The sequence below is a fragment of the Chinchilla lanigera genome, unplaced genomic scaffold (assembly GCF_000276665.1).
Source record: "Chinchilla lanigera isolate Chin_1 unplaced genomic scaffold, ChiLan1.0 scaffold00081, whole genome shotgun sequence".
Classification (NCBI taxonomy): domain Eukaryota; kingdom Metazoa; phylum Chordata; class Mammalia; order Rodentia; family Chinchillidae; genus Chinchilla; species Chinchilla lanigera.
In genome coordinates this window covers 7,349,683-7,359,773 of record NW_004955482.1, presented here as the reverse complement: position 1 = coordinate 7,359,773, position 10,091 = coordinate 7,349,683, and the positions used below count along the sequence as shown (strand labels likewise).

At 43.4% G+C, this 10,091-nt stretch overlaps 1 protein-coding gene across 1 annotated transcript in view; it reads left to right on the top strand.

Moving 5' to 3' along the window:
- The window catches only part of Arpc3 (actin related protein 2/3 complex, subunit 3, 21kDa), a 13,811-nt gene extending 4,493 nt beyond the window's left edge, over nucleotides 1-9,318 (top strand). The window contains exons 3-7 of the mRNA XM_005403143.2: nucleotides 3,291-3,367; nucleotides 5,534-5,602; nucleotides 7,016-7,142; nucleotides 7,462-7,556; nucleotides 9,007-9,318. Of these exons, the coding sequence (XP_005403200.1) occupies nucleotides 3,291-3,367; nucleotides 5,534-5,602; nucleotides 7,016-7,142; nucleotides 7,462-7,556; nucleotides 9,007-9,069 (431 nt within the window). The 3' untranslated portion in view covers nucleotides 9,070-9,318. The remainder of the gene's footprint in view (nucleotides 1-3,290; nucleotides 3,368-5,533; nucleotides 5,603-7,015; nucleotides 7,143-7,461; nucleotides 7,557-9,006) is intronic.
- The last annotated feature ends 773 nt before the right edge of the window (nucleotides 9,319-10,091 follow it).

Genomic DNA, 10,091 nt, shown 5'->3' with positions numbered 1-10,091 from the left:
TTTTTTGGTACCAGGAATCAAACTCAGGAGCTTGCGCTTGCCAGGCATGTGCTTATGCCACTGAGCTATATCCCCAGCCCAGTAATTCAGGCCTTGAACTGTTTTTGTTTTTGGTACTAGGAATCGAACTCAGGACCTCATACTTTCCAAGCAGGCACTGTGCCATTGAGCTATATTCCCGGCCCGAAGATCCCAAATTGAAGGCCACACAGGAAACTTAGCAGACCCAGGATTAAAATACAAAAATTTTGAAAAGGGACTGGGACTGTAGCTCAGTGGTAGAGCACCTCTGATCCAACTCCCAGTGCTATAAAAAATAATAACTTTTTAACTTCTTCCCCATCCAAAGCTACTTCCTTTGTGCATTCTTCAGAACCTTCAGTTTTAGCAATCCCTAACCTTAAATCTTAAAGTGCAGTAGATATCATAACTCATTTCTCCCCTTCCTTTTCTGAACTTCGATTCTTTGCTTTCTTGGTACTCCTTTTCTTTCAGGGAGGGGTAGGCAGTGCTGGGGCCTCAGCCGAGGGCCTTGTGATGCTGAGCATACTTTCAGCCACTGAGTTCACCTCCACTCCTCACTTTCTTCTTTTTGAAACACTGTTTGCTGTTCATAAAGCCTCATTCTGTTTCAGTCACTGTCAGACTTTTCTGAGACGTTCTGCCAGCAGTGTAATTTGCTTTTTATTAGACACGGTTTCCCTGCACCCAGCGAAGGTGTGGACTGAGTTCCATTCATGGTTCCAAGACCATGGTTGTAATTACCAATTTTGTACAGATTCCGTAGCCTGTTGAATCGTGCCAGACTATTGACTTGACCTCCTTCTTAATTTAATTTTGTTTTCAATATTAGTTGAAAGCTCAGTAAACCTAATAAATTAGGTGAGTCACCACATTTTATATGATTCTGAGAAAAAGGAACAGATGGAAAAAGAACAATAGTGTAAAAGAATTACAGTACAAAGAAAGAAGTAAGAGTCGTCGTTGGCTCAGATTTTTTTTTTTTTTTGGCTCAGATTTTAAGAATGCTTTTCTTCACCATGTCCATGCACACTCACACGCGCACACACACATATACACCCTTTCACGTGGTTACTGATACACTATACTGTATCAGAAGAGGCAGCTAAACCGGGCCTGGTGGCGCATGCCTGTAATCCCAGCACTTGGGAGGCTGAGGCAGGAGGATTGCCATGAGTTCAAGGCCAACCTGGCCTACATAACAAGACCCTGTCTCAAAAAACCATACACATGTAAAGTAGATGCAGTTGACCAGAGCTGAGATAAATCTAGTTACTGCTTTTGGAATTCGTGGGTGCTTAAGGGAAAATGAGACCCTAAGAAACCAACTAGAAGAGAGACGACCTTGTTGCTGTTCCCCGGGGGACTGGATTAGACCCAAATCCCAGTGGAAGCCTGTGTTGTAAACTAAATAACTTAGCATTAAGCAGTTCGAGGGCTGATTGTGTAGCTCACCAGTACAGCATGTGCTTAGCTTGAATGAGATGGCCCTCACATACACAAATTTAATTCGTTTATATTCAGCAAGTAGTTTCTGAATGCTTTTTTATATGCCAAGCACCCTTCTAGGTTCTAAATCCTTTCATCTTCACCACCCATCATTTATGTTAAGAACAAGTTGCTTTTTGTAAACACTGGTGAATCCTCCTGGGAAGCTTCCTTCTCCAAAGAAGATGGATTGCAAGGAGCACAAGTCTAGAATTAGAATTCTGTTGAGACTTGTCAGCAGAGGAATAAGCTAGAATGAAGACATTGAACTGCAGTGGATTAAAGCCTGGCCTTTGCATTTCTGCTGTATGACAGGGACAGCAGTCATGGACAAGAAATATGAGTAACTGGCTGAAGCCAGATGCTGGATCTCAAGACCCTGGGATTTTGACCTTTTAAAATGGAAAAAGGAGGCCAAGACATTGTGTAATGAAACCTGTCTCTGTTAGAGCAGTATTTCCGGCTTTTCTGTGCCTGTAGCCACATAGAACAGCTTGGACCAATTTCGTGTATGTGTTCTGTTTTGTTTTGTTTTGTTTTGTTTTGTTTTATTCATTGAGACAGGGTGTCGCTATGTAGTTCGGACTGGCCTTGAACTCACTGTGTAGCCTACGCTAGCCTCAAACTCTTAGCAGTCTTTCTGTCTCAGCCTCCTAAGTGCTTGGATTACAGGTGTGCACCACCATGCCCTACTGTGTGTATTTGTTCTGGGTTTTTTTGTTTTTTTTTTTTTAATTTTTTTTTTGTCGGGGGAGTACTGAGAATCGAACTCACGACGTTGTGCTTGCCAGGAAGGCACTGTACCTGCTGAGCTATATCCTACCCTTGCTGTGTGTCTTTGTATATTTGTTTCCATACTGGAAATCAAACCCAGGGCCAAGTGCTGTACCATTGAACTATGCCCCCAGCCCCAAAGTACTATATGTTTAAAGGCATACCTTTCACAGAAAGAAGAATGTATGTCCGAACTCCAATATGTTCCTAAATAATTGAATTTTTTCCCTGAAACTACAGTATGAAAATTCAAATAAATGCGTACCTTTGTTTATGAGATAGGGTCTCATCATGTACTTCAGGCTGGCCATGAACTCACTATGTAGCCCAGGCTAATCATGGCAATCCTTCTGGCTCAGCCTTCTGAGTGCTGGGACTACAAGTATGCACCATCACACCCAGTTAAAGTTGTATTTTTTAATTTAAAAAAGCACTTTTTTAAAGTTAGACTATGTGTCACACTATAAATACATTGAGAGAGATCTCAAATGATGTTTACCAAATGTTAATAGTAGTTATTTCTGGGTAGTGAGATTTAGAGTTACAATTAAAATTTTTTTTACTTACTGAATTTCTTTTTCTAATGAATATGTGTAATTTTAAGAAAACAATGAAACTGCCAGATGTGGTGCCACGTGCCTGTAATCCCAGCACTTGGGAGGCTGAAGCAGGAGGATTGCTCTGAGTTCTTAGGCCAGCCTGGGCTACATAGCCAGACCTTGTCTCAAAAAGAAAGAAAGAGAGAGAGGGAGGGAGCGAAGGAAGGAGAAAGGAAAGAAGGGAGGGAGGGAGAAAAAAATGAAACTGTAAAGATAGGCCATTAGGCCATGTACTTCTTTTTCTAGAAAGTTTTTGAAGACTACTTCAGTAGCCTCATTTTCTTTTACCATTCCAAGACTCTTGACAGTGAAGCTTGGATTTTTTTCCTTTGTGGCTTTTGTACATGTTATGCCTTGCATTTGGCTAATGTTCTTTGTCCTGTTTCCTTCCCCTTGTGTCCTGTTTAGCAAAAGATACAGATATTGTGGATGAAGCCATCTATTACTTCAAGGCCAATGTATTCTTCAAAAATTACGAAATTAAGGTAAATTACAGAGCTTGTAATGTTTTAGTTTTCTGATGGAGATATCTACCTTGTAGTCACGGTTGCCATAAGGAGTAAACATAATGAACTGAGATTGTGATTTTTAAGTTTCAGAATGTGCCTAGTGTTAGACTCTGTATAAATACTAGTTTCCTTTTTTCTTCCAAAATATATACCAGGCACTGGCAAACTATACCAGGTCTGAGAAACAGCTCTGACCCACTGCCTCTTCTTGTAAATGAAGTTTTATTGAAACATAGCTGTGCACATTTGTTTGGATATTGTTTACAGCTACTTTCAGACCACAGTAACAGCAATAGAATGATTATTACAAACACTGTGCGACCCACAAAGCCTAAAATACTGACTTTGTAGTCTTTACGCAGAAAGCTTGCCAACCCTTGTCTAGATACATTTTACTTATTCAGCATTAATTAAGCATCTATTATGTGCCAGTCCTATGTACAAGAGTAGTTCACAACCAGAAACTCTACAATGTGCTCCTTTGGTTTTCTTATGTGCCTCTTGAGTTTTGAAAAAATATGAAATGCTCCCAAATCCTAAACTTCTAAAATTTCAGATTTTGGAGCATGTTAGATTTTTAATTTTCAAACCAGGGATGTTCAGCTGGTAAAGTCTATGCAGTATTCCAAAATCCAAAACCCTTTGTTCAGATAAGGGTTTCAGATAAGGGTTACTCAACTTGTACTTTTGTGTCACTGGCCTGAGCTGGAAAAGTAGAGAGACTGGAACAGACTTCTGATACGCTAGTAGGGACATGCCCTGCCCTGAATCCTCTTCCCCTTCTGCTCTTGGTTTCAGGAAGATGTCGAGGGGAGTGGGAGAAAAGGTGAGGAGAAAACAAAAAGCAGTTTCCTGACCTCCTGCTATGAGCAGGTTACAAAGAATAGCAAGAATTTTTGTTGTTTTTTTGAGACAGAACCTTAGTATGCAGCCCAAGTTGGCCTTGAACTCACGATTCTCCTGCCTCAGCCTCCTGGGTACTGGGATTACAGGTACACACCACCATGTCTGGCTATAACTTTCTTGTAATATCCTAAAATACAGCCAGGTGTGGTGGCACACACCTGTAACCCCAGCACTCAGGATGCTGAGGCAGGAAGATCGCCTCTTTCACACCTAGCCTGGCCTACATAGTTCAAGGCCAGCCTGACCTGAACTATATAGCGAGACCTTGCCTATATATATATATATCCTAAAATATGTACATATGTGCTTTAACCTCTCCTTGTCACACTTCGATTTTTTTGTAATCAAACAGGATATGAGATCTTTATTTGTGGACTATTTTTTGGGCGGAGTGGTCAGAAGGGTCAGACTGTGCAGTTCAGGCTGGCCTTGAGCACGCTGTGTAGCCCAGGTGGGCCCCAAACTCGGAGTGATCTTCTGGCCTCAGCCAAACCCACGTCCCCCATGCCCAGTTTGTAGGCTCTTGCTCAGGGATTGTAATCTAAGCTTCCTGTGATGTTAACGGCGTGTTTTCTGTATCTAACGCATGGTCTAAGTATTGTGTTTATAAGAGGTGTAAATAAATAGAATTTTGCCACATTTCATTCTTTCTTCAGTATTGTATGTTTGAAGTAGGGAAACGTGTAGCTTTTTGGTGGTCTTTCTTTTCCCAGCTATAATTTTGTGTAAAGTCAGGCCTGCAGTGCATGCCACAATTGACCGATATCCGTTGTCTTCAGATTTTCCTTTTGGGTAGGTCAAGATGTTGGGCTCCTGGAGTTCTTCAAGAACATGTCACACATGAAGTAATTGCTTCCTCCTTTTGAGTAATGAGTGTTTCTGTTCTCGGCAGAGATCCTCGGTGAAAGAGTTCCAAACATTACCCGCCATGTGGTGCGCCTCAGGGTTCCCCGGCTGTTCCGTTGCTTCTGCGTCCTACACAGTCGGGCTGCTGACAGCAGTGAGGGGAGCTGAGGAGAACAAGAGCAGCTGTGCAGCTGTGGGGGCGCTGCGGGCCCCCTCAGGAGGGCGCTTCAGGACACTGTGCACTGGGACGTAGGGACCTCAGTGCTAGGGTGGCGAGGCTGTCAGCGTTCACGGTAGATAATCAGAAGTCAGGTTGAGTTCATTCCTTCATTGCAGGACTGTTATGTTTTGATGAGCACTGTTTTTCAAGTTTCCTTTTTCCCCTTGTAGAATGAAGCAGACAGGACTTTGATATATATAACTCTCTACATTTCTGAGTGTCTGAAGAAACTCCAAAAGGTAATCATAAACTTGATGATCACCTGTTAGAAAAACAGATTACTGGTATGTATGTATGCTCCCCGCCAGCTGGGTTTTTTGACTTTAAGGACAAGTAGAGCCGGGCATGGCAGCGCACAATGTGATCCCAGCACTTGGGAGGCTGAGGCAGGAGGATTGTTGTGAGTTTGAGGCCAGCCTGGGCAACAAAGTGAGCTGATTCCAGCCTGAACTGCATAGTGAGACCGTATCTCAAAAAAACGAGAAAAGAAAAGGACAAGTAAAAAATATTTCCCCCGGCTTAGAGCGTGGTGCTAAGAGAAAATGTGAATGTGGTTCTCAACTCATAAAGGAGTTGACGGACGCAAAAACTAGGATAGTGGTTTGTTCCCCAGTGTTACTGATGGAACCCACAGCCTCCTAGGCAAGCATTCTGTTTGATTGTGAAATACAGTCTCACCAAGTTGACCAGACTGAGCGCAATTTGCAGTCCTTCTGCCTCAAGTAGCAAGGATTACAGGCATGTGCCACCACGCCTGGCCAGGAAAAGATGGTGACATTTTAAGGCTTTACATGTATTTTTCAAGACAGAAATCTCAACAGAATTTACTTTGGCTTACGGGTCCAAAGGTAAAATACAAGGGTCCATGAAGCTGAGTGGGAAAAAACTGCATTTTTCTTTCCAATAACCTCTAACTAAAGTACAGCATTTTCTTTTGGTTTTTTTCTTCTTTGAGACAGGGTCTCACTATGTAGTCCAGGGTGGCCTCAAACTCACTCCACAGCTCAGCCTGGCCTTGGGCTTGCAGTCCTTTTGCGTCAGCCTCCAGAGGGCTGAGATTACAGACGTGAAACCACGCCTGCCAGCAGTAACTTCAACTGTGAACGCAGGCAACAACCTCCGGTAGTACTAGCAGCTTCTTTCCTAAGGGATCCATGACACGGTCCTATTACTTTAGAGTTGAAGATACTTTGAAATTTTTTCACATTTTTTCGTATCAGTTCTTTGAGCTTTAGTTACTGTATCTTACTACTGTGAGCATTTATAAAAACCATGTGTGACTATAATAAATTAAGTTTTTAATATTTTAATTATTGTATTTTACCATAACTGGTTTTTCTTGTAATTTTATTATTTTGTTTTATTCCTTTGGAGCATTGCCCTGAGAAAGTACCCAGGATATACTTGATTTCAGGGCATAAAGAAATTTATATCCCAGCCTTTTAAACTAATAATCTGGATGTTGTTATTCTTATCCATGTAAAAATATGTGCATTTCTTTCTTTCTTTCTTTCTTTTTTTTTTTTTAAGACAAGGTTCTCTTACACTGTCCAGGCTGGCTGTGTGGCCCAGCCTGACTCTGAACTCATAACCCTCCCGCCTCACCCTCCCAGGTATATGTGTGTAATTTTTTCTTTTTTTTTTTTTTTTAGTGCAATTCCAAAAGCCAAGGAGAGAAAGAAATGTATACACTGGGAATCACTAATTTTCCCATTCCTGGAGAGCCTGGTTTTCCACTAAATGCCATTTATGCCAAACCTGCAAACAAACAGGAAGATGGTAAGAAAGGATGTCTGTCCCCTCTCCCTGAGGCATAGGAAGGTTTCCTTCACTTGCTGCTCTCACTGCTCCTTTGCTTCTCTCGATCCACGTGAGACTGAGTCATTAGGGTGGACATGAGCGCACCGCGCTGTCACAACAGTTAGCACGTGTGGCATGCATAGCACCCTTTGGCCCAGAATGCATCACCCATTTGACTGTTGTTGCTTTGTCTTAACTATTTGAATGTATAAAGATGTTTTGCCAAGGTCAGTGTCCAGACCAGCAGCCAGGCCATTTGGATGAGCTCTCAAGGACAGTTTTTTTTATTTTGTTGTAGAGGTGATGAGAGCCTACCTGCAGCAGCTAAGGCAAGAGACTGGACTGAGACTTTGTGAAAAAGTTTTTGACCCTCAGAATGATAAACCCAGCAAGGTAAGACCCTGTCCTTTGGCTGTTTAATTGCTAATTCACCTTTTAGCTTGTTGGCCACCATTAAACACACTAAGATCTTTTATTGCAAGAAAAATTTTAGGCTGGTAACCTCTTCTGCACACAAGTGATCCCAGCTACTCAGGAAGCTGAGGCAGGAGGATTGCCATTTTGAGGACAATTTAGCCAGGCATGGTGGTACAGACAACTGCAGTCCCAGCACTCAGGAGGCTGAGGCAGGAGGATGGCTGTGAATTTGAGGCCAGCCTGGGCCACAGAGTGAGTTCAAGACCAGCCTGAACTTCATAGCAAGTCTCTGTCTCAAAAAGACAAAAATAAAAATTAAAAAAAGTAAAAGGGTTGGGACTGTAGCTTGGTGATAGAACACTTACCTAATATGTTTGAGGCCCTGGGTCCAGTCCGCAGTATTGCAAAGAAAAGGAAAGAAAGAAGGAGACTTAATTTCTGCATCCTGCTGTTGTTTAACTTAAGTATGTGCTTCGTGGGTACTAATTCACTGGGTCACACTGAAGAAAGAATTGTGTCTGGCAAGGAAATTTTAGTCATTTTCTTCATTGTGTTCTTACGCTGGAGCATTATAAACCCAGAGAAGAGGTATTCTGTAGGTACCTTGGATACACTGTACATTGCCCTTCAGCGTCCACTGGGGACCTAAGTCTGGAAGCCCAGTCCCTTACCTAAAATTGCGTAACACTTGCATATACCCTACACACACTTTCCTGAGTGCTTTAACTCCTCTCTGGGCACTCATACTACCTAATGCAGTGTAAGTGCTGCTGTATCCCTTGGGGGATGGTGACAAGCAGAGAAGGCTCTACATGTTGAGTAGAGGTGCAGGTATTTTCCCAAACATTTTCTATCCACCATGGGTTGGCTGGAGATGCAGAACCCATGGACACACAGAGCGGACTCTGTTACATTTATGTACTTTGTTTTTGGTGTTTTTGAGACATGACCTCGCTATGTAGTTCAGATTGGCCTTAAACTGACGGCAGTCCTCCTGTCTCAGCCTCCCAAGTGCTGGGATTACAAATGTGTGCCACCGTACCCAGCCATCATAATTTTGAGTAACCTGTGCATCTATGTGTGCTTCTGAGGTGTTTATAGTCTCTTTTAAGAGAAGTTGGGCTAGTATTAAGTTTTATTATTAAGTAAATTTGAATTCTGGGTGCAGTGGTGCATGCCTTTAATCCTGGTATCCTAAGTGTCTGAAACAGGAGGACTATTTGAGCCTAGCCTGGGCACCATAGCAACTCAGCAAGACCCTGTCTCAAAATAAAAAATAAAAAGGGCTGGGGATGTAGCTCAGGGTGAAGGCCCTGGTTTCAACCCCCACTATCTAAATAAGTGCATAATTTGAATTTTCGCCTCACCTTGACGCTGCACTGTGATTTGACCCGGCTGTGCCTTCCGTTTTGCCCCCTTCTGGCAGTGGTGGACGTGCTTTGTGAAGAGACAGTTCATGAACAAGAGTCTGTCAGGACCCGGGCAGTGAGCAGCACCCGGCGGCCGTGTCCAGACCCCGGCGGCACTTCACGGCCCCTTGCGCACAGTCCCTGGCCTGTGTTTCCTAAAGTTTGTAGAGAAGCAAGAAGGAAGCCTGTCTGCCTGAAAAGTTCTTGGTTACGTTCGGGTACGGGAGGGGGAAGTGGGCTATCCAAGGGTGATGTGAACATTTCTGCAGTATTAAGCTGGTGCTTAATAATAATAATAATTAATAAATTTCTAATAACTTTGTTGCTTACCTTTGACATTCAGTTAAAAACTTTTTAGCTACAGTTTACAGACCATAGTATGTGTACAGTTTAGGGGTTTTAGTATAAAGTTTTGCAATCGTGACCATTATCTATCTAATTCCAGAACACTTTCATCATCCCCAAAAGATGTTCCTGTACTTGGCCGGGCGTGGTGGCGCACGCCTGTGATCCCAGCCCCTGGGAGGCTGAGGCAGGAGGATCACAGTGAGTTCAAAGCCAGCTTGGGCTACATAGTGAGACCTTGTCTCAAAAAACCCACACAAAATAAAAAGATGTTCCTGTACTAGCAGTCACACCCCTCATCCCCCCCACCGCCTCCCTTCCTACCCCTAGGGTATGACAAGTGACCTTACGTGTCTGACTTCTTCCTCTTAACACATTTTTAAAATTCACGCCTGCCATAACATGGAGTAGCACTCTTTTTTCTTTCCCTTTGCCTTTTTTTTGGTTGTTGTACACTTGAGATAAAATACACACATTGCAATGGGGGGTCATTGTTTTTACTTTCTGCTAAATTTTATCCCGCGCAAGGGAGAGGGTCTCGGTCGTGGGCAGCTCCCTCCTCGGGGGCATCAGGCAGCTCCTCGCGCTTCCTCTGCGGCGGATGCGTCTCCACAGCCTGTTCTCAAGGAATCCGAGGGCCCCATTGGCCTTGGAGCCCTTGAGCAGCCCCGTGGCGCCCCGCTTAGCAGGTAGAGCTGCACATGTCCCGGTCACGTCCAGCACACACTCGGGTGCTCGGTGAGGCGCCCGTGGCAGC